Consider the following 25336-nt stretch of genomic DNA (forward strand, 5'->3'; position numbering starts at 1 on the left):
ATTGGTGTACTTTCCTTTCTTATGCAAGAGAATTAATCATACATATTATTTTAAAAGATACTGAATGGTGCGTAATGTGATTTGAAAATACAGAATTAAGCCTTATTGCTAAAGTTTATTTGTAAGTGTTAATCTAAGCTCTGCATTGGCCGCTGAACAGCTCATTCACTGGTGCATCAGAGAATTGCTGAAGGAAGTTGACCATCTCATCTAGGCTGCGTTCCACAACAACATTCTGCTCTGTGTTGAGGGCAGTCGCAGCACCGCTTAGGATGGGGCGGCCGTTTTGATCGACGCAGCAGTAAGCGTTCCAGATGTACTCTGGGATGTTCACCCGTTTGACATTGTTTTTGATGATCCAGTTGTTAGAAGAAGGGATGGCACCAACCAGCACATAAGCCTGATGACAGTTTGCATTAAACAAGGTGGTCAGTTTAGACTCATGTTTGTTCCAAGCGTTCTGGTTCAGCGTTGGGTTTTGAGGCACCACATTGGTCAGGGTAAAGGTGGCATTGCGACTTGGAACTAACAGGAAGCAGGTACGACAAAAGAGAGAGAAAAGAAAGAAAAAATTGAAAACAAATTCATCAACTTTTGATTTTAGGATGTTTTCGTCCAGGAAAAGCGTTTTTTAATATATATTATATTATGTATATCAAAGAGTAACTTTTAAGATTGGCAATAAATGTAATAATATTAAATGTTCATTAGTGGTTATACCTGCATGATGTCCGTTGGGATTTAGGTGACCACGGTCAAATCCAGAGTTTGTGTAGTCTTCATTTAAAGCTTGTTTCTCTCCCAGATAGATGTCCGGGTTCTGCTGTGACAGCTTATATCCATCTTCCATTTCACTTGACCATGTGGGATTCACCAACTAGTAAAACATCATCGTTTTGATGGCTTAATGAAACGCCAAAATTACACAAATATTCAAATATAAAAGTTATTGATTATTAATTTTAAACTAAAAAACTCAGGATATCCCAGGGTAATATTTTATTATATTTTAATATTTTCTTTTGCTTTATTATTTTAGTATTTTTATTAAATTACATTTATTATATTTTAAAATCAGTTTCTGTATAAGCACATGCTATTGAACATTTTTACCATTAGTGTGTACAGGAAAAGCACTCATCTCACTAAACTCAATCTTTTGTGACAACATGCCCCAATAATGAGATAAGTCGTCAGTGAAACCTGCCATTAAACAGCATTTTATTACTTTTCAGCTAAATTTAAAGAGTAAAACAGAATTTAAACAATAAAAAACATATTTTGGACAACAAATATTGTAATTACTTCATTATATTGTAGTATTTTTTTACAATAAAAAAAAGATGTGATCTGACATTTATAAAAAACAAAGTAACCCAGGTTCAAGTCACTGTAAAAAAAAAAGTTGCTGCCTTAAATTTTTAAGTACAATCAACTTGGATGTTTAAGTCATTTCAACTTAAATTACATTACAATGACTGTAGAAAATTGCTTACATTTGCAATGTAAAAACATGTCAACTTTTTATTATTTTTTTACAGTGTAGAAATAGAAAATAGGAATATAAGTATTTTTGTATTCATAAGTTGAATTTCTTGTTTTATTGATGTTAGAAACAAACTGCAGGAACCAAACACAAAAATAATCAGCACTTTCTGAAGGCAGAATAATAGATGTTACTCACCTGTGGCTCTACAAACCAGCGTGTCTCTCTGCCTCCACCATTACTTGGCCCAAAGATGTATGCAGAATAGACAGCTATACGGTAGTATGTGTCGTAAAGTGTGGTGAAGTGATATGTGTTTAGAAAGCGCTGACATAAACGGACAACATTTGGCCGGGAAGCTCCCAGCTCTGGAACTTTTTCCTTGTAGAAGAACTTGATGCAATCAGGTGAATCCCAGAAATTAGCCACCACATGTCCATCTGCTGGACCCAAGAACACGGCAGTGAGGATACACAGAATGAAAGAAACCTCCATAATGCAACAGGGCAGGCTAAATACAAGCTGACACGTCTTATAACAGAGCTCTCCTTTATAACTCCTCTCTGTTTTTCACTCCCCATGACTGTTAGCATTACAGATAAGAAAGATTAGTAGATCCAAATTTAGCAACATTTGGAGTAGGGGAGAGCGGCGCACAACCTAACACTTTTTGACTTTCTGAGTTTGTGTAAATTCACTTGAGGTTCAGAGAATTTAGTTTTTCCCACATGTTTAGTACAATTTGTGGTTTTGTTTCAGTAATACAGTGTATACTTTTTTTCTTGATATACCCCGAAAGAATGGAAGTGAAATGTGACAACATGCCCCATAGGTGGGGCACATTGTAACATGACCATATGACAGCTTAAAATGTTATCTGATAATCAAAAATATATATATGCACGATAACTAAAATATTTTGTCAATAAACTTTTTCATATAAAATAATGTTTTTTTTAAATAAATAACTAATGTTTGAGTTTGACAACATAGTTCAAAACATAATAATAATTAATAATTTCTGAACTTAGTCTTTATTCACCTTTTTCTCATGGTTCAATAGAATTCATAAAAGAATAGCTTAGTTCTAGGGCTTTATTGTAACGCAGTGTTACAACGTGCCCCACCTGTTTGTCTTCTGCTGGTTAGATCAGCATTAAAGAACTATCTCAACTGTTAAATAGCATATATAAGATTAAAATAATATCAGATTTGTCTAATTTTAAATAAACACATAAAATAACTTCAATAAGAAATTTACTTTTGCTATGGTTAAATAAATCTTCAGTGATATCTTCCAAAGATTTAATTAATTTTGGTGCAATTCTTTCTCTATAGTGTTGATATGGCAACTAGTAGCCTAAATACACTAAGTTTCATCATGCTGGCATGTGTGGAAAGTTTCAAACCATGTGTGTTACCACTAGCCCTGTGTTAGGTTGTGCCCTGCTTATCGTTGATAACATAATTAAATAAAGGGTTAAATTAAGCACATTAAATGGTTAGTTCACTCAAAAATGTCATTCTGTCATTTACAAACCGGTGATAGTTTCGTTCATCCTTTAGGGACCGTGTCTTAAGTTACACGATTTTAACTTAAATAGTATATGAAGAGGATGACTTATAAAACCAACTAAAGTATTCCTGTAGGTGTCAGGTGTGATACACACTTTAGATTTTTGATATTTATTCAAATAAACAGTCAAATCATGTGTAAAAATTATTTATTTATTTATTTCACTGACTTATACACACAATATAGCCTACCATAATTAAAAGCTTAAAGGGATAGTTCACCCAAAAATGAAAATTCTGTCAGTAATTACTCACCCTCATGTTGTTCCAACCCCGTAAGACCTTCGTTCATCTTCGGAACACAAATTAAGATATTTTTGATTAAATCTGAGAGTTGTCTAACTCCTCCATAGGCTTCTAAGGGACTGAAACTTGCTGGCCCAGAAAATGTATTAAAGACATCGTTAATATAGTCCAAGTGACTCCAGTGGCTCCATCTTAAGTTTATAAAGCGACGAGAATACTTTTTGTGCGCAAAAACAAACAAAAATAACGACTTTATTCCACTTTTCATTTCCTTCTCTCTGGGCCTCGGGTCTTTTCACGTAGTGTTTAAGCGTAGCGCGTCTGTGTTGCACGTCACCATGTATCACACATGACCAGCGTCGGCCAATAGTGAGCCTACGTGGTGACGTGCAACACAGACGCGCTACGCTTAAACACTACGTGAAAAGACCCGAGGCCCAGAGAGAAGGAAATGAAAAGTGGAATAAAGTCGTTATTTTTGTTTGTTTTTGCGCACAAAAAGTATTCTCGTCGCTTTATAAACTTAAGATGGAGCCACTGGAGTCACTTGGACTATATTAACGATGTCTTTAATACATTTTCTGGGCCAGCAAGTTTCAGTCCCTTAGAAGCCTATGGAGGAGTTAGACAACTCTCAGATTTAATCAAAAATATCTTAATTTGTGTTCCGAAGATTAACGAAGGTCTTACAGGGTTGGAACAACATGAGGGTGAGTAATTACTGACAGAATTTTCATTTTTGGGTGAACTATCCCTTTAATAGCATTTAAAGAGAATGACTTACAGTCATGATTTGACAGTTTACTTTAATAAATATCAAAAAGCTAAAAGGTGTGCAATGTGCATTATAGCTGACAACAGACACCTACATGAACACTTTACAGTTTGCTGTATGAATAGGGTAAGTCATTCTCCTCAAATGCTATTGTGCTTTAAATTATTTTGTGTTTGAGCCCATTTGATAGTGAAATAAATAGCCATTTTACACATGATTTGATAATTATTTTAAAAAAATATCAAAAATCTAAAAGGTGTGCAATGTGCATTATAGCTGACACCTACATGAACACTTTACAGTTGGTTTTGTGACTGTAAGTCATTCTCTTTAAATGCTATTGAAGTTAAAAACATGTATACCAATGCCGTATCTAACTTCAGAGACGGTTCCTAAATTTGTGAACGTCCAACATCAAGCCAACTTAATGTTAGTGAAATACGAGAGGTTTCTGTCCCTCCATTGACAGTCCACACAACTACACTTTGGCGCTTCAAAAAGTTCATAAAGAGATTGTAAAACTAATCCATATGAATTGAGCGGTTTAGTCCAATGGACTGTGGTGATTAGAAGCTCAAACATGTTCACTTGACGTGCGAGAACCAATGAGGTTCATTCTCGTGTTACGCAGCACGTTTGAGCTTCAGCAAGAACCAATGAGGTTCATTCTCGTGTTACGCAGCACGTTTGAGCTTCAGCAAGAACCAATGAGGTTCATTCTCGTGTTACGCAGCACGTTTGAGCTTCCGCAAGAACCAATGAGGTTCATTCTCGTGTTACGCAGCACGTTTGAGCTTCAGCAAGAACCAATGAGGTTCATTCTCGTGTTACGCAGCACGTTTGAGCTTCAGCAAGAACCAATGAGGTTCATTCTCGTGTTACGCAGCACGTTTGAGCTTCAGCAAGAACCAATGAGGTTCATTCTCGTGTTACGCAGCACGTTTGAGCTTCAGCAAGAACCAATGAGGTTCATTCTCGTGTTACGCAGCACGTTTGAGCTTCCGCAAGAACCAATGAGGTTCATTCTCGTGTTTCTCAGCACGTTTGAGCTTCCGCAAGAACCAATGAGGTTCATTCTCGTGTTTCTCAGCACGTTTGAGCTTCCGCAAGAACCAATGAGGTTCATTCTCGTGTTACGCAGCACGTTTGAGCTTCAGCAAGAACCAATGAGGTTCATTCTCGTGTTAAGCAGCACGTTTGAGCTTCCGCAAGAACCAATGAGGTTCATTCTCGTGTTACGCAGCACGTTTGAGCTTCCGCAAGAACCAATGAGGTTCATTCTCGTGTTACGCAGCACGTTTGAGCTTCCGCAAGAACCAATGAGGTTCATTCTCGTGTTACGCAGCACGTTTGAGCTTCCACAAGAACCAATGAGGTTCATTCTCGTGTTACGCAGCACGTTTGAGCTTCAGCAAGAACCAATGAGGTTCATTCTCGTGTTAAGCAGCACGTTTGAGCTTCCGCAAGAACCAATGAGGTTCATTCTCGTGTTACGCAGCACGTTTGAGCTTCCGCAAGAACCAATGAGGTTCATTCTCGTGTTACGCAGCACGTTTGAGCTTCAGCAAGAACCAATGAGGTTCATTCTCGTGTTACGCAGCACGTTTGAGCTTCCACAAGAACCAATGAGGTTCATTCTCGTGTTACGCAGCACGTTTGAGCTTCCGCAAGAACCAATGAGGTTCATTCTCGTGTTACGCAGCACGTTTGAGCTTCCGCAAGAACCAATGAGGTTCATTCTCGTGTTACGCAGCACGTTTGAGCTTCCGCAAGAACCAATGAGGTTCATTCTCGTGTTACGCAGCACGTTTGAGCTTCAGCAAGAACCAATGAGGTTCATTCTCGTGTTACGCAGCACGTTTGAGCTTCCGCAAGAACCAATGAGGTTCATTCTCGTGTTACGCAGCACGTTTGAGCTTCCACAAGAACCAATGAGGTTCATTCTCGTGTTACGCAGCACGTTTGAGCTTCAGCAAGAACCAATGAGGTTCATTCTCGGGTTACGCAGCACGTTTGAGCTTCCGCAAGAACCAATGAGGTTCATTCTCGTGTTACGCAGCACATTTGAGCTTCAGCAAGAACCAATGAGGTTCATTCTCGTGTTACGCAGCACGTTTGAGCTTCAGCAAGAACCAATGAGGTTCATTCTCGTGTTACGCAGCACGTTTGAGCTTCCACAAGAACCAATGAGGTTCATTCTCGTGTTACGCAGCACGTTTGAGCTTCAGCAAGAACCAATGAGGTTCATTCTCGTGTTACGCAGCACGTTTGAGCTTCCGTGAGAACCAATGATGTTTATTCTCATGTTACGCAGCACGTTTGAGCTTCTGTGAGAACCAATGAGGTTCATTCTCGTGTTACGCAGCACGTTTGAGCTTCCACAAGAACCAATGAGGTTCATTCTCGTGTTACGCAGCACGTTTGAGCTTCAGCAAGAACCAATGAGGTTCATTCTCGTGTTACGCAGCACGTTTGAGCTTCCGTGAGAACCAATGATGTTTATTCTCATGTTACGCAGCACGTTTGAGCTTCAGCAAGAACCAATGAGGTTAATTCTCGTGTTACGCAGCACGTTTGAGCTTCCACATGAACCAGTGAGGTTTGTTCGTACACATCAAGCAAGTAGGCCTACAGCTGAGCTTCTGTTTCACAGATCAATGTTTATATGTGAATAAAATCCTAAATTCGTTCTGTTCATCATACAGCGATCAAGTCCCTTCAGAAAATTTGGACTAACGTAATTTAAAATATCTTCATTTATGTTTCAAAGATGAAAGAAAGTCTTACGGTTTTAAACAAAATTATGTATGCATGTATTTTTTCTTGTTTTTTGTTTTGTTTTTTGTTTGTTTGTTTGTTTTTTCAGCAAAGGTTGTGTGTGTCAGTGTGTTTGGTTTCCCATGACTCAAAAGTGACCCTGTGGGAACAGCACTGGTGTCTGACCTTGATGTAACCCGAGAAAGGCTCTGATTAACAGATGAAATGTGCCCTTACAACTGCTGCCCTCCAGTTTGTGCTCACTGTTCACATTCTCTGTTGCACATCAAAGGTAAATCAAGGACAAATACTATTTTTTTAATATTGAGCATGTTTATTTTTTACTAAATATATCTAAAGAGATAAGGTAAACAAATGTGCAATGTTATGGAGGGGCTTGAGCTCTAATATCCCCCTGGACTTAAACAAGAAATATGAATAAAATTTAGTAATAATCAATGATATAAGGGTTAAGAAATAAAGGTGGCAGATCATGTTAAACAGTATTATTTTAGTATTATTTAAAGCATGGATTCATATTTTGAATCAACTTTTATTTTAAAAATGAATTTAAAGGGTTTGTTATTTAATGTGCTTTTGAGAATTTTTATAGTTTTTTATTTATTTTTTATTATTACACTTTATTTGGTAACACTTTTTTTACAGTGTCCTTGTTACATATGTTACATGTACTTACCATAGTAACAACAGTAAATTATGCATAATTACATGCAACTAACTCTCAACCAAATCCTAATCATACCCTAACTCTAAAGTATATGTAATTGCTTAATATTACTCTTAAATATATAATTACACTGTAACAATTACACCTTAAAATAAATTGTAACCCTCTATTTTTCAATACGTGTACTTACAGTGTACTACCTAAGAAAGTACTGGGTAAGGGGTTAAGGTTAGGTTTAGTGGTAGTATAGGATCAGGGTTGGTATCTAGTTTTTGTAATTATTATAATAGTACATAGTAAGTACATGCGGAACAGAACTGTAAAATTAAGTGCAAAAGTTTTTTTTTTTTTTTTTTTGCTATTTAGCTTTCAATTATATTTATTTCTGTTTAATTTCAGTTAGTTGCAAAAGGCAATTTTTTTAAGTTTAAGTTTTTCAACTAATTTTTACATTTTATTTTATTTGAGCTTTTTATATATATATAATGAAAATAATTTTTGGTAGTTTTTGGATAACAATAACAACACTGAGGTTAAATGACTTAGGTTTGAGTCAATATTATAAAAACACAATGACAGTTCTCATAATGTGACCCCTATTTCTTGGTGTGTGTGTGTGTGTGGGGGGGGGGGGGGGCAGTTTAATCAAGGGGGGGGGGGGGGGGGGGTACCTTGATTAAAAAAAAAAGACCATTATTAATTTCTGGTTAATGCTAGTTAGTGCTTGTCAGAGTAGTATACATTTTGTACATGTTATGACTAACACTAGATGGCAGACTAGTGACAGATTTCATGTGGCATTAGAACGCAGCAGGACCCTGGGCCTAGGATTCCTTCAGAAAATATAAAAAGCTAGAAAAAAATAGTTATGTAGAATTAAAATAAGGCTGTTTAAAGCCTGTATATACACATTAGCATTTCAGCATTCAGTAAAGGCATGTATAAATATGCGAGTTACATATAAAGCATATTATAATTATTTATATAGATGGTTTAAACAGTAAAATCTCAAATATTACTGTCTCATAAGTTGGTTTAAGTTCAACATTCCAAATATCTTTATAAAATAGTTCAATGAGGAACTCTTTTAGACAATATTCCTTCATAAAGCCACATATCTATGATTTTCAGACCCATGTTGAACGGGCCAAATTCAAACATCCTCCACTCTCCTCCTCTGTGTCCTTTAAGTCTATGCATTTCAGATTTATTCATACATTTCCAATATATTTATGCATGAGTTCTCTCCACTCACCCCTCCCTTCCTGCACACCCCATCCCATTACTGTAATCCATCACCCCAGCATCATCCGCCATGCAAGCAGCCCCTGAGTTGCCATGGCAACCACCTCAGGCCCCAGCTCTTTGCAGCCGTACTCTTATTGGAAGGAAGGCTCAGGCAGTCTGAGGATGTCTGGTGGATGTGGTAATTGGCTTGGAGTCTCCGATCACCCCCACTCCTCCCCCCCACAAACACACACACTCACACACACTCAAACACATATGCACGAATAATGCAGTGGAACGCACAGACATTTTTTTTTATTTAGAACTGAATGTTATGGCCAGAATTCTGATCTTGGTGCAAACGGGTTTAAATTTTGTGGTTTAGACAGACGTATTGGAATTCAGATCGTGTTAACCAAAGGAAAATGCTTTTTTTTTAAATGCGGATCAAGATACAGTGCTAAAATAAATCATTAAAATGGAATAAAAATAGTGTGTCACAAATAGGCCGTTTACTGGTTAGTTAATTGTGTTTCTCCAAAACAGGCTGGCAGAAGGTTTTATTTATCTGTTTTATAATTCACTCTTCCAATTAAAAGCACTGCTTTACAGTACAGCATGTGTGCTAGATCGCATGTCATTTATTAAGATGTAATGTTTTAGCTGTAGGAGAGAAAAAAAGCCTTCTTTTATCACACAAACAGCTACAGCCAGTCGGTTTCCTTGCACCAGAGCAGGAAGCTTCTATTGACCAATATGTTAGTTAATATTAAAAGTGTCATATACACTTTTTCCATCCTGTCTGCTTTTAATTTTAGTCAATGTATATTGCACCAAGACAGTCATAATGTCGTTTTTCATGACCATTTTCACAGTTTCTATGAATTTAAAGTCACCATGAAATCAAAATGGACAATTGCAGTATTTACTGTATTATAAATGCGACCCTGGACCACAAAACCAGTCACAAGTAGCATGGGTATATTTGTGGCAATAGCCAACAATACATTGTATGGGTCAAAATTATCGATTTTTCTTTTATGCCAAAAATCATTAGGATATTAAGTAAAGATCATGTTCCATGAAGATATTTTGTAAATTTCCTACCGTAAATATATAAAAACAATATTTTTGTGAGTGGATGCAGCAAAATCGTAAACATAAATGGACAACTTTAAAGGCGATTTTCTCAATGTTTAGATTTTTTTGCACCCTCAGATTCCAGATTTTCAACTAGTTGTATCTCGGCCAAATATCGTCCTATCCTAACAACCATACATCAATGTGAAGCTTATTTATTCAGCTTTCAGATGTTGTATACATCTCAAATTCAAAAAATGTACCCTTGTGACTGGTTTTGTGATCCAGAGTCACAAATGATTTTTTTCACATACATTATTTCTCTTCTCTTCTCTTCTCTTCTCTTCTCTTCTCTTCTCTTCTCTTCTCTTCTCTTCTCTTCTCTGATGTGTTTACTGGCATGAGGGCGGGACAACCTGTCACTCACATGAGATCGACCAATAGCAAACCGCATCTCAAACCAAAATCAAGTCCCACACTACATTTTTTTCGTGTTCAAAAGCCATTTCACTCATATTTATGTCACAATTGGGTACAAAAGACTATCATAACATTATTTAATGACTATCATTCCTACTTTAAAGGAATAGTTCACCCAAAAATGAAAATTCTCTCATAATTTACTCACCCTCAAGCCATCCTAGGTGTAAATGATTTTCCGTACACAATCTGATTTCTATTAAATAATATCCTGGCTCTTCCCAGCTTTGTAATGACATGAGTTTTTGAAGCTCCAAAAAGCACATCCATCCATCATAAAAGTAATCCATATGACTCCAGTGGGTTAATAAATTCCTTCAAAAGCGAAGCGATGGGTTTTTGTAAGAAGACTATCTATATTTAACGGCCGTACGTGCGTTCACGAGAGAGTTGAGTTCCAGCAGGAGAGTGACCTCTGACCCGACGTTTGACGTAGGCGTAGCGTAAGCTTATTTGAAAATAGACGCCTCTCACGAAAACCATGTAACTCTCATGTGATCGCGTGTACGGCCATTGGTGGAAGCCAGTGATTATAGTTTATAAAGTTTTAAATATGGATATTTTTCTTACAAAAACCCATCGCTTCGCTTCAGAATGCATTTATTAACCCACTGGAGTCATTTGGGTTACTTTTATGATGGACGGATTTTTGGAGCTTTCGGGCACTATTCAATGGCATTATAACAAAGCTGGGAAAAGCCAGGATATTATTTATTATAACTCTGATTGTGTTTGGTTGAAAGAAGAAAGTCATATACACCTAGGACAGTTTGAAGGTGAGTAAATTATTGGGTGAATTATTCCTTTAAATTCTGTATTTCAGCGCTGCTCCGCTGGAAACATCACAGAAGACAAAATCGGATAATGGTACATTATTTTTTTTATTTCCTGCTTGTCAAAATGGACAGAAATAAAAGAAAGGACATTCTTTAAAGTGGATCACTGAGCAGCAGTCATCAGAGATGCTCAGTTCCATGAGGAGCACCCATTTCAAGTTCAATGAAAACAAATGTACAACTCAGTCCTGAGTCAGAACACGCTTCTTTTCTCCATACGTCTGTTTTATTTTTCTATGGACAGTTACAAGAAAGTAAAACACTCACGCATCCTCTCGCATAAGAGTATTTGTGTGTGGGTGTTTGTGGGGGAATAAAAAAAAAAAAAAACTGCAAGCGAAGATCACAGCACAACAATATACAGGTAGAGAAGACCCTGTGAAATCAGCAAGACAGATTAAAGACAAATAGAGCACAGATCTCAACCCAAGCAGGACAGAGGACACAGTGGTCCGCGTTGAAATGTAGCTGCTCACCATTTAAACAATCTGGTTAAGCCTTGTGTACCATCCTCCCACATAATGCCACTCATACTCTCACATTACTAAGAATACAATCACATCATTATGACTCCGCCCCTCGTCAATAAAGGCCTGCGAACTAACAAAATATTTTCATACAAACCAATCACGGCCCCTCTTTCAAACTTTGGGGGACATGAAAACAGCTTGACAATCGTTTGTAGTTCTAGAAAATACTACAGAACATGAAGGTTAGTTTCTAACCAAAAATCTCACCAAGGCAGACAAAATCAGAATATATTTCCCCCTCTTAATACTGTTAAAAGTGAATTGTGTCATTTCACTACTGAAAATATTCTAAAAAGGTTTTCAAAACACTCCTACCAGCCCTTCCATCTGCTATTGGTCACACAGACAGATAGCTCCACCTCCAAACGCTTGCTATTGGTTGAGCCAGTGTTGCTATGCCAGGCCGCTCAAACAAACAATGTTTTGAAAACAACACAAAGCCACAGTGTTTTGGCTTCAGGAACTGAGAGGGAAAGAATCAACACATTCCATGTGTAATTATTGTGTGTTATCAATATCAGAACATGCAAAATGCGTCTATAATTTTGTCTCTGGTGTAATTGCTTTAATTAAAATGCTCTAACAGTGCCCTCGTCCAAAAAAAAAAAAAAAAAAAAAATTTTCACACAGACTGTGCAAAATAGTCATAAGTAAAAAAAAGAACAACAAGGGGTTGGCTGAACAAAGACGTTGATATATCAAAATGTGAAATCAAGACTATTTCTACCGAAGACTAAACATTTCTACAACTCTTTTAAAAAGAATTGAAAAGATTTACATATATGGAGTCAGAGTTACCAGTGGTGTAGTGCTCATTAAAACCATAAATTGGAAAATTATACAAAAATAGAAATAACCCAATAACATGGATTAATATTTCACTGACAGCGTAGAAAAGGCTGTTTTCACATTTCGATGAATTACAGCACATAAGACATTTTCACTTGAGTCTATAACATGGACTGATTCTGGAAAGACAGAGCACTTATCTATTTACAGCAAACGTCTCGCAACTTAAAGCTCAAAGACTCGGTGTGGAGAAAATGGCAGGCAGTCTTTTCAGTTAGGCCACGGATAAGAGGGGACTTTGGGTTTAAAACAGTCACCTCAGCACAATCGCACACACGCACACATGCTGCCGTCCCCATAGAACTCCTCTGGATTTAGCTTGACATTTTTTCTTCTTTTAAGCAGGCTGCAGTAGCAAGTCTCAGAACACAAAGCAGACTTACAGATAGTAAAGAGCTCATTCTACAAAAGAGGCGCACAATTTTTCTTGTCACAAAAAGGAAAAATGCCCCTCCAAAGAGACTGGGGGGATGGAAAGGAGTCTCCAAAGCTGGTCTTCAGTTTGTCCAGGAAATCAAAATGGAGAGTTTGCAGTGGCACCTGAAAACGTCAGAATTTCACAAACTCCTCCCCCTTTTTAAAACCCCGCCCCATTTCCGCATTCTGTCGTTTACAGTTTCGAAGTTCCACGAGAGTTTTAAAAGCGCACGTACATACCGACGCAACTTCCCCAGAGAGGGTCACAAACACAAAAACATTATTGCAGAATAAGTGTGCTTTCTTCGATTTTTTGTCCTTAAATGATTTAAAAACGATACTATTACAACATGCAAGCAAGTCATCATAAAAAAGACAACAATCAACCGTTTAACGCCCTGTTTTTGAAACAAGGACAGACGTCGCTCGATAAATATACACTCTTATAAACGCACCCTGGCTGAGAGGGAATTTTATGTTGGCTTGTTGAGAATAGGAAGAGGAGGTGGGGATCATGTTGGAAGTACGGAATTAGTCCGCTGATTTTTGAAATCTACTTTTCTTTCTTTTCTTTTTTCACACAGAGCAAGTTTGACTCTGGTTGAAAGACATGCACCTGGGACTTTCTTAATAAAGGGATCTTTCTATGCATGAAAACAGTTTGCAGCATTACGACTTCCCTTGATATTCCAGAATTTTCCAGATTCAATACAAGTTCAGCAGCATTTGTGGTATAATGTTGATTGCCTAAAAGAAAAAAAGAAAAACAAGAAAAGAAAAAAATGCGGTAACGTCGAAGCACTTAGAATGGAAGTGAATGGGGCCAATTTTAGAGGATTTAAAAGCAGAAATGTGAAGTTTATCATTTTATAAAAGCACTTACATTAACTTTCTGTAAAAACTTGTGTTGTTCACATATTTTTTATGGTTGTTTTATTGTTTTTTTCTTAACATTGTCATGGCAACAAAGGTACTAAATTGGACAGTTTTACATATAAAAGGTCAGTAAGTCATTTTTTTCACACTAAAATCATGTTAACACTCATATATTTTTGCATCCTGTGGCTTTTGAAATAATGAGTAATTTAGTGCTTACTGATTGGCCCCATTCATTTCCACTGTAAGTGTGAGGAATGGATTTTTCAATTGAAAAAATTTCAAAAAAATTGTCCTGCTCACATCGGCAACTTTCACGTTTTGTCCTGCACCCATGGCAAAAGCCTGCAGGAGGAGGTCTAGACAGATTTGTCAGTCTCAGCCCAGTGTCATAGGCATTTATTTTATTTTTTTTTATTCCCACCAATTCTCTGCTTCAGATCTCAGGTGCCAGACTTGTGCAAGTTGCATGTTGGCATTTGTCACAGCAGGCAAAAGGAATTTGCTCTACGCTGTTTCATTTGTTCATTGTCGCATACAATCGAAAAATATATGAGAATATCCAACTCTGCATCTATAAATTGTTGATGGGTTTTTTTGCGCAAAAGACAAATAAAACAAATAATATTCTGTAACTTAAAAACATTTAGTAACTATCCCTTTTAATTCTCTTTGCGTTAGGTCCCATGGATCCCGCAATTGACTACTTCACTGTAATCCTTTAAAAAATAATAATAAGTTTTGTGGTTATCAACTTTATTCTACAAGTGCTTGTATTGAACCTGCAATATTCCTTTTAACACAGACTATGTTCATGATATATCACCTTTTTTTGTAATGTGTTGCAAGAACCAAAAGTTGTATCCTCAAGGGATATTAATTATTGAAGAATTCATTCATCTCTACAACAGAAGTCTAATTACAGCTAGAATAAGGCCAAATTTAATGACTAAACATGATCTCATTATGTGCTGGTGTCTGCTCCTGAAGAATATACCGCAAAAAGAAAAAAATAAATCAATGGCACATTGATACCATCTCTCACCAGAGCTAAACAAACCAAAAGCTATGGTGAGATCAAGTGGCACTCGTCCCATCTGCAGTTGGTGCGTCATCTAATGGTGTCACAGAGACTCCTCCCACTGACATGCCCCCCTCAGATTCGTGCAAAATGTCTCCTCAGCGACAAACCGTTTGGCACTACTTGTCTAGCCACCATAAGATGGAGTCAGACAAGAAGAAGACCTCTCTGATCATTGAAGGAAAGAACTCTTTGGAGGGACTGACGAGGAAAGGTCTGCTTGAGTCCCAAATGACATACAAAAATGTTAGTCGCACCCTACGTTTTCCTTGCTGTCACCATACAGGCAATGGGCAGATGAAAGTTGTTCTCTTCTGGTGGATGTTGGGGGAGTCTCTTTGGATCTGTGATGATGGGATAGAGTAGGATGAGACTGCTAGGGTGAAGTAGGGCACGGAGATTAGGTTAGTGTGATGTAGGCGGACGCTTTTTCCTTTAGCTGGCGCAGACACAGATGGCAACTCCAGCTCCCTGCAAAGGAAGAGACACAAATGTTGGTTTAAATTGAAGCGTGTAATATTTGGCCAAAGTTAGACATGGCACTTTTAAGTAACGGTTCTTGAACACTGCAAAAATGTATTGTTTAGCAGTATTTTTTCATCTTTTTGTTTTTCCAGAGAGTATATCCATACTGTCAGGCAGAAACATTGTATCTCCATATTTCATTATTTGATTTTTTTTTGCATAAATCATTACCATTGGTCATCCTTTACGGATGTCTGTGGATTTTGCAAATATTTAACTAATGATAAGTATTTGAAAAAGCTTGTTACTAAACCTTGTAACTTCACTGTATCCTCAAACTGTCGGTAAAGCCTCATATCGTGAATGAAGTGCCAATGAGAGTTTGGACAGTCTCTGATTGTTTGCAATGCAATGTGTCTTAGTCTAGCATTTGTTCTCAATTCATAGCTACTGTTTTAAATAGCCTGTGCGAAGCACTTGATCTTTAAAAACATGAGATTTTGGCCAAATGACAGAAGAAACAGAGCGCTCACATAGCAGTTAACTTTATAACTGGTAAATTGATGGAAATGTAATATGCTGCACTTTGTCTACTAATGGTGGACAAAACACATACACGTCCAAAATTCTCAAAATATTCCTGGTTAAAAACCTTGTAACTCCATTTGACCTTTATTTTGGTCAAATGTTACTAATATAATGACACAAGTGTCTGACCATATATAAAGTTACAATATCAACTTTGGCAACACAGTGTTTAATTATTTAAAAAGCACAGTGCTTTTTCCATTTCCAGAAAAGTAGCGTTTGTGGAAAATGCGAGGTTTCCACCAAACAAACTTGTGTAACAAAAAGAGTAAAGTGCTTAAAACTAGAAAAAAACAATCTGACAAAAATATATACTAAATATTAATATTTGGCAAAAGTTTGAAATAGCAGTTTTAAGTAGCAGTTTTTTATTAGCGAGTTAAATTGAATTATTTATTATTAATTAAAATAAAAATACTTTTATACAATTTGTATTATATATGTGTATGCTTAATATATACTTTAATATATTTTATAGATTATATATACTTATATATTTATAAAATAAATAAAAATGATTATCTCATGCAATAATAATTTAGCTTCTGAAGTAAATGTCTCTTGCTTTAAGGATGTTTCGATTTTTACTGAACGATAATACAAAAATACTGATTAAGAATAAGATTTTTTTTTTTTTTTTTTTTTTTTTTTGCAGTCCACTTAAAACAGCTAAATGTAAAACACATAGTACATACCCTCCGGAGGCTCCGACATAGGGGGGCTTAGACAATACATATGATACCCTCTGTCACAATCATCACAGAATAAAAGCTGATCCTGTAAAAATAATGCAAGTTGATCCTTGTATGCACATGTCCCCAAACACTAGCGCTGGGGGCTCGGACTAAACAGTTCTCAAACACAACAAAGATTGCACTGGAAAAGAAAGTTGCTTCGTTCAGCTGACTTACATCGTTCTCTGATGTCCCACACAGGCTGCATGATTTGCACTCGATGCACTGCCAGCGGTAGGTCCTCACTGCCGCCGTCATGTTGACGGTGAACTGCAGGCACGACGGATGACCTGCAACAACCGAAAAGAAGGTAATATGTTGAGAAATTAATAAATCCCATTTCCGAGCTGAGCTACCATGGGTTAGGCCGCACCTGATCGGCCGCAGTCCGCACAGGAAATTAGATCTTCAGGACAGCCTGTTTTCTTGGAGCCTCCTAGACAGAAGTCACAGTAGCCGTTTGGGATGACAGAACCATCAGCTGCTTTTTTGGCTGCAAAGAGAAGAGAAAAGTGCAAAAATTTAAACGAAACGAAAGAAATGATGAAATACGTTATTATTAATTCATGCATTAGGTATTATGGACTAACAATGAATTTTGTTTGGCATGGTAATGGATATGACAATGTTGATATGTTTGGTTTGCTGCTGCTGCAGAGCAAGTACGAGACTTACTACTGCCAATACACACACGACATGCCGCTGCTGTACAATAGCATACATGAATTACCCGTAGCAGATCTATACAGGTGGAGCTGGGGAAGGTGGAGGGTTTCTGAAAATGTGCTGGAAACTGCTACAGACACTGACCACGTTTAAAAGTAAAGCAGCAAGCTCATTGGCTGCTGATACAGCACGAACCATTCAGATGTGCATTATATAGAGAATGATGTGATTGCAAGCAGATTGAGTTAATGACCTATTAGTCTGGTGCGATATCTAGAGTTTCATGACAGAACTTTGTATTAGAGAATGCATACATTAACATCAACCTGCACTACCATTCAAACATTTGGTATCAGTAAGATTTTAAAAAATATATATTAATTAATACTTTTATTTAGAAAACATTTGTTAAATTGATCAAAAGTGACTGTAAAGACAAAATTACAAAAAGACAAAAGACAAAAAAAAAATGCTGTTCTTTTGAACTTTGTATTTATCAAAGAATTCTGAAAGAATTTATCATGGTTTCCACAAAATATTAAGCAGAACAACTGTTTCTTGAGCAGCAAATCAGGATGTTAGAATGATTTCTGAAGGATCATGTGACACTGAAGACTGGAGTAATGATGTCATCACAGGAATAAATTACATTTTAAAATATATTCAGATCGAAAACAGATCATTTTTATTTGAGAATATTTGAGAATATTACTTTTGTATTTCAAATAAAACAGCCTTGGTGAGCAGAAGAGACTTCCTTCAAAAACAAAACAAAAAACTAAAGTTTTTTTTTTACTTTACACAATTATTTTAAACTTTTGCTGTTAATAGGTTAATAAGTGCTGTAAAATATTGTTCATTGTTAGGACGAATTGAACATTATTGTAAAGTGTTACAAGAAAGGAAAAATGCTTTTGAAGAAAAATCACGTTGGATGTAGGATTTAGGATGTTAAGATGTTGTGGATGGTCGCTATGCAGCTCATTGTTACATGGTTGCTAGGGTGTTCTTTGTGGTTTCTAAAGAGCCTTTTAAAGTTTACTCCTTGGCAGTGGGTGTGCAAGACGTGTTTGGTGCATGCGCACTAACTAGTGGACTCTAAGTGCTCAAGTCACTCGCATATGTGGCGTAAGCACGGACACAAAAATTGGGCAGCGCGCGGACGGTGTGCGTACAGTACATGTCCACGGAACCGTCTGATGACGAAAATTACCTCGCGTGGACCACCAAAGTATACTTTGGGCTTAGGCTGTTGCCACCCCAAGTCACTATGATATTCTGTTTCTGTCTCGAGTGTGTTTTCTGTCCATATGTTTCCTTTCACAGTGGTATACGGGCCTGCTGAAGCCTGCAGTCTGAGCGGAGGGAGGGGGACACGCTCTCCGCTGGGAGAACTGGAGGTCTGTTAAATATTGTCACAGGAAGAGAGGAAACTGCTGCGGAGAGAAACAAATACACAGCAGGAGACTGGTGTATATAATTAACAAGGAAACAAGGATGTCTCTGTGTAGATCAGTTTGAATTCATGGCTGAACAGGTCTGTCTTTCAGTGGGTTGAATTAAATGCAACACAGTGCGACTAGTGATGGGTTGAGCACATATATAGTGGAAATAAGCATATTGTACTGTAAATCGCACACACACACACACACACACTGATGATGAGTGGTGTGTGCAGCTCTATGGGGTGATTTGGAGAGATCTGGCCCTCTCCAGCGAGGTCATTAATCCACTCCATCCTCCAGAGATCCTATCAGTGGGGGAGGGAGCATGAGCGAGCAGGGGGAATATGTGCTGTTTTATTCCCTAATCTCCAGAGAGAAGAGAGAGAGAGAGAGAGAGAATGGACCAGGATAAGATAAGAGACAGAGGACGTATTAAAAAAAAACATTGCAGATGAAAAAGTGGTCGCAACAAACTCCACAGAGCACACATTACACATGCAAAGTTGAGCGGGGAAGACAAAAACAACCCGGCAAGAACTGCATCGAAGCGGTTTGTAAATGAAGATTTAGGCGCACGCTAGAGCATGTCGTCTGTGAGAGGCTGCATTGTGTTGTGTGCAGCTGCAGCAGTGGAGACCAGCAGCATTAGAGGCAGGACTGCACTTCCACACAGTGTGCTGCGGAGCTGTCCGTGGTGCTTACAGGGAAACTCATTTTAGTGCAGGTCGGTTCACGGCACAGTGTGAAAAAGAAATCTGGAGGTACTGACACCGTCTGCAGGCCTCTATTTCACTATTATGAAGTTAAAATAGTATCAATACATCTCACTAATGGACAGGGCAATGCACAGTTATGCAAACAAATACATAAAATAAAAAATCTAGAAATATCTGTATTTTCTTATAAATCTTTTTTTGCATTTGTGAATGTGAATGCAAATATATATATATATATATATATTAATTTTTTTAGAGACATCAACAAAAATGGCAAAATCTTGCTTCAAATGTCCTACTTTTAAGCATTAGAATATGGGAAGTATTCCACTTAAATAATAATTAAACAAATTTGTCCAAATAATAATTATTATTATTATTATCATTATTAATATTATTATTATTATTTCTAAAATATATGGGCAAGTGTTTTTTTTAAATAGTTTATTTATGACCAATATAATAATAATAACAATCATATTTTTTATATCTCAATAAACAAATTATTCAATAAAATATATCCTAAATGAATAATACATATCACATTAAAAATACTAAATAAATAAATTATTATAATAATCCATACATACATATATTCTCCAAACCATTTTTCCTCTTTAAACTCCCAGTAATAATAATAATAATTATTATTATTATTATTATTATTTCTAAAACATATGGATAAGTGGATTCTCTTTATTTTAATTGTTTATTTATGACAAATATAATAATTATTCTTATTTCTAAAACATATGGACAAATGGAGACTGTTTATTTTGTTTATTTATGACCAATATAATAATAATAACAACAATAATTACTATTATTATTATTATTATTATTAATAATAATAATTCTAAAACATATGGACAGGTGGATACTGTTTATTGTAACTGTTTATTTATAATAATAAAAATAATAATAATAATAATTTGTTATATCTCTATAAACTAATTGTTCAATGAAAATATATCATAAATGAATAATACACATTCAGTTAAAAACATATCCTGGGAACATTCCTTGTACTTTTATATTTGCAACCAATTCTTCTAGATGGCTATAAAAGCACCTGTCTCATGAATATGATCCTTTAAACAAAATACAGTATATTTTTCAACAGCTGCTGTCTCTGTGAACTGATCTGAAATCTGTGTACCCTGACTCCCAGAAATTGAGTCTATACAGCCAATCAGATTGAAGCATTGTGTTTTTGTATGCGACCAGATGGTCAGTCAATGGTTCATTGGCCTGAAGCTGAGACTAGCATACAACAAGCAACCAGTTCACACTTGCCATGCAACTCTGTTAAATAATCAGTGTGTAAAAATAGTAAAAGCTAGTAAATAGAGAACAAAAGGGTCGGAATGTAAGTTATAAGGATAATTATACAGACAGCTGGACAGTTCACCGAAAATAAGTAGTGTACTCAAAGCTTCTCATTCACACTGCATAATTAGAGCATGTCAACTGGTGAAGGAGTGAACTGCACTCCAGAAAGCAGCGCTACAATCTGCCTTACACAAATATTGGCTGTAGGATATGACATGAGGGTGAATAGATGACTGAATATTCATTTTTGGGTTTAAGAATGCAGAATGCACTTATTCATTTTACAAAATGTAATATTGATAAATAAGAAGGATGAACTTGACAGTACAGCATCAGAGATTCTTCTATCGAAAGTTATAGAAAACATGCAAGTATACAGACTAATACATTCTGTTTTCCAACAGTTCTTATAGAAATAGAAATGAAAGGTTGTGAAAGAAATCAATTCTTTTGTCCGTCTGTCTTTTGTGATTCTCTCATGGACGCGATGTGCTCACAAGTCCCTGTGGAGCGCATGCATATGTATGTGCAGAAGCACTAACATTCTCCATCTCAACACACTTTCCTGCAGTCTCACATCATGTACAAAACACACACATATTGCATATATGTATCAAATAAAGGCTTACATACTAGATTTCAAATAGCATTGTGTGAATCAGCAGTTTCTAATATGGCTGTGTGTGAGAGCGGGTCTGCCCTGTAGTCTGCCTGACTCAAGCAAAAGCCTATCAATGATTAAAAGCCTGCAGTCGCGTTTAAGGTGTAGTGTTCGGATGACAGCCACAGGCAATCAATCCTGCTTTCTCGTACATGTGCGCACACACACACACAAAAAGATGCGAGGTGAGAGAGAGAGAGAGAGAGAAAGAGAGAGAGAGAGAGAGAGAGAGAGACAGAGAGAGAGAGACAGAGAGAGAGAGACAGAGAGAGAGACAGAAAGATGCTCTATTCCTAAATCTATTGAGCTGCCTCCATAGGCTGCATGTTAAGGCATCATAAGGGGCCCCCCACGCAAAAGCTGTTCCAAAAGGTACAAGGCAACTTAATTATGATGCCTTCTAAGATAGGCCTACCTCATTTCACATGTATCCATTGTGGAAAAAGAAATCCCAGAATGAGAGAAGGGGATATGCAGTAGTTCACTTCATTAGACAAAATTCATTTGTTTGTAATGACACAAAGAACACTTGAGTTAATATAATATAATATAATATAATATAATATAATATAATATAATATAATATAATATAATATAATATAATACAGAACCTGATTATACAGTGTATTTTTATAAAATGATATTACTATATAATTTCCCAATTTAAATCAATGTAAAAAATATTTCATACTTAAAACCTCTACATTTAGATTTTTAGTATTTAAAATGTCATGTAGAGATAATTAATTTAAGTGATAAAATTCATTCCATATCAAATTTAGTATTGATGTAATACTATTGCTATAAACAGTTCATTATTAGTTGCAAGTTAGCAAGTTAGTTATGTTACAGTTCATTGAAAATTTATTTTACCCAACATGTGTGTTATTTTTATGCTTATTAGATTTTCATGATCATTTCGATAATACAGTATAATATAATATAATATAATTTTTATACTGCATATATATATATATATATATATATATATATATATATATATATATATATATATATATATATATATATATATATATATATATATATATATATATATATATATATATATATATATATATATATACATAGGTATTTATCTATTTAGGTGATAACATTTCAAGGTGATAAATGTAATTCTATATGCCACTTAGATTTAATTCTATAATAATAACAATATTAATAATAAACTACTGATATTAATAGTCAATTTATAGTTTAGCTTAGTATCATGCTATCACCAAAACTCAAGTATCAGAGTGGCTATGAAGAGTTTTCCAAATCAGTCACTTCTGAGTTTCCATGACAGTAGGATGCAGCTAAGACATCTGTCTAAGGCAGCAGACAGTGAGGCAGCACACTAGGTATTGGAACAAAGCCCTATATTAACACAAAAAAGGAAGATGGGAAGAACAGAGAGACGAGTCAAGCCAAAAGAAAAACATAGAGAGTTTCAGAGACAGACGCAGGAGTTTCTTTGCCATGCCTTCCTGCCTCCCTAAATCTTTCCCGATGCAGCATTTGGCCAATTACGAGGAGAATACAGGCAGAACAGCACACTTCACAGCTTTCAAGTGTGTCTGCAGCCCCATGGGAATCGAAAGAGAGAGTAGGAATAGGAATCCTCAAAAACCTCCCTCCCTTATCATTTCTCGCTCTCTCTCTCCACACCCCAATTCTTCTCCAAATGATCCTATAGTGACACGATTCTATTTTAGCAAGATCACACATCTCTAATTAGGACACAAATGGCTGGGAGAGAAAGCAGCTCAAGTAACAACACCACAGGAAGGACTCACGAGCACCTGTTGGCACAAACCTTTCTATGATCTCAGTTGCCAAACACTCCAAAAAAACCAAACAGGCTTCATGAGGCCATTAAACTAATCATGCAAAAGCATTTTAGCAGCACCTCTCACATAAAGACAATTCCACATGCCTGGTCTGACGTGTGTCTGTAAAATAAAATAAAAGCTTAAGAAAGTCAGATGCACATTTAGCAAGTCAAGCAGTTATTAGGTCACCAATGGAGAGCATTTCAGCACCATCATCCTGCACCGTTTTTGACTTGTCCCTCAGTTAAAAAAAAAAAAAAGCATATTATTTAAATGTTAAATATTTTAAATATATAATGGAAAAATAGATTATTTACACAGAATATACCTTGAATATGTGCCTTACACTACAGAATACCACACTCAATAGTGTCTCCATAAGCCAAAGCTTTAAAATAGAACATACTGTAAGAAGCACCTCATTAAGTTTTGCTGCAGTGTGGATGGATTGTGCACAAACAAATGACACATTCCACATGCAACCCCCTCCTGAGCTAGGCTTTATTGCTGGTACATCTTTGCCTAATCTTTTTTGTTTTTTTGAGGTTGCCCGCATGCTGCACCCCACTTCTTGACCATGACAAATGGGGTGGAATCCTGCTTTTAATAACCCCCTTCATCAAACTACCACAGACACACACACACAAATGTCCATGTATGGTCACACATAATAAACACACAGCATTTGTATTTTTGGGTTAGGAATAAAACCAGACAGAAAAATATGTAGACAGACAGAAAAAGATAGATAGACAGACAGACAGACAGATAGACAGACAGATAGATAGATAGATAGATAGATAGATAGATAGATAGATAGATAGATAGATAGATAGAGATAGATAGATAGATAGATAGATAGATAGATAGATAGATAGATAGATAGATAGATAGATAGATAGATAGATAAACAGACAGACAGACAGACAGACAGACAGACAGATAGATAGATAGATAGATAGATAGATAGATAGATAGACAGACAGACAGACAGACAGACAGATAGATAGATAGATAGATAGATAGATAAACAGACAGGCAGACAGACAGATAGATAGATAGATAGATAGATAGATAGATAGATAGATAGATAGATAGATAGATAGATAGATAGATAGATAGATAGATAGATAGATAGACAGACAGACAGACAGACAGACAGACAGACAGACAGATAGATAGATAGATAGATAGATAGATAGATAGATAGATAGATAGATAGATAGATAGATAAACAGACAGACAGACATGTAGACAGACAGACAGACAGACAGACAGATAGATAGATAGATAGATAGATAGATAGATAGATAGATAGATAGATAGATAGATAGATAGATAGATAGATAGATAGACAGACAGACATGTAGACAGACAGACAGACAGACAGACAGACAGACAGACAGACAAACAGATAGATAGATAGATAGATAGATAGATAGATAGATAGATAGATAGATAGATAGATAGATAGATAGATAGATAGATAGATAGATAGATAGATAAACAGACAGACAGACATGTAGACAGACAGACAGACAGATAGATAGATAGATAGATAGATAGATAGATAGATAGATAGATAGATAGATAGATAGATAGATAGAGATAGATAGATAGATAGATAGATAGATAGATAGATAGATAGATAGATAGATAGATAGATAGATAGATAGATAGATAGATAGATAGACATGTAGACAGACAGAAAAAGATAGATTGAATGAAAATGCATTGCTGTATCGCACAGGCCTCAGTACTTTGACCAGTCAGTGGGCTGAGTTGCATAACAGACCTCAAACAGAACGACACTGTGAAGGGAGAGGAGGATCAGCTTTTGGTGCATAATAAAACCTGATCTATGGTTGCGGTGCAGTCAGTCTGACATGCACACACCCTTACACACAAACCAAGACTGTGAGATACATGGAGACATAGAGCTCTAGTGATGAAAGCAAACAGTGTGATGCAGCAGTTCCACAAAGAGTATCCTG

The 25336-nt window shown here is 36.3% G+C and overlaps 2 protein-coding genes across 4 annotated transcripts in view; both read right to left on the reverse strand.

Annotated features, from left to right (window-relative positions):
- Positions 1-102: 102 nt before the first annotated feature.
- Positions 103-2205, reverse strand: LOC307166791 (endonuclease domain-containing 1 protein). Its single transcript, XM_079885447.1, has 3 exons — positions 1685-2205; positions 721-877; positions 103-525 (listed from the first exon to the last, which is right to left on the reverse strand). Exons 1-3 carry the CDS (start codon positions 1979-1981, stop codon positions 134-136), a joined length of 846 nt encoding a protein of 281 aa, XP_079741573.1. The 5' UTR covers positions 1982-2205; the 3' UTR covers positions 103-133.
- A 9237-nt stretch (positions 2206-11442) lies between these two features.
- Positions 11443-25336, reverse strand: part of dpf1 (double PHD fingers 1) — a gene marked incomplete at its 5' end in the record, with an annotated part of 46790 nt that continues 32896 nt past the window's right edge. For 2 of the 3 annotated variants that reach the window (XM_079886087.1, XM_079886089.1), the window contains 4 exons: positions 11443-15374; positions 16652-16733; positions 16868-16980; positions 17064-17183. In XM_079886087.1, the coding sequence (XP_079742213.1) occupies positions 15304-15374; positions 16652-16733; positions 16868-16980; positions 17064-17183 (386 nt within the window). In that variant the 3' untranslated portion in view covers positions 11443-15303. The remainder of the gene's footprint in view (positions 15375-16651; positions 16734-16867; positions 16981-17063; positions 17184-25336) is intronic. The other variant, XM_079886088.1, reaches the window with a different exon arrangement.

Source organism: Squalius cephalus (assembly GCF_949319135.1).
Source record: "Squalius cephalus genome assembly, chromosome: 11".
In the NCBI taxonomy this organism is placed as follows: Eukaryota; Metazoa; Chordata; class Actinopteri; order Cypriniformes; family Leuciscidae; genus Squalius; species Squalius cephalus.

Coding starts and splice junctions, on each gene's coding strand:
- LOC307166791 (XM_079885447.1), bottom strand. CDS start 1,981: ATGGAGGTTTCTTTCATTCTGTGTATCCTCACTGCCGTGTTCTTGGGT. Junction 878..1,684: donor GCTGGTTTGTAGAGCCACAG/GTGAGTAACATC, acceptor ATGTTTTACTAG/TTGGTGAATCCCACATGGTC. Junction 526..720: donor TCCCAACGGACATCATGCAG/GTATAACCACTA, acceptor GCTTCCTGTTAG/TTCCAAGTCGCAATGCCACC.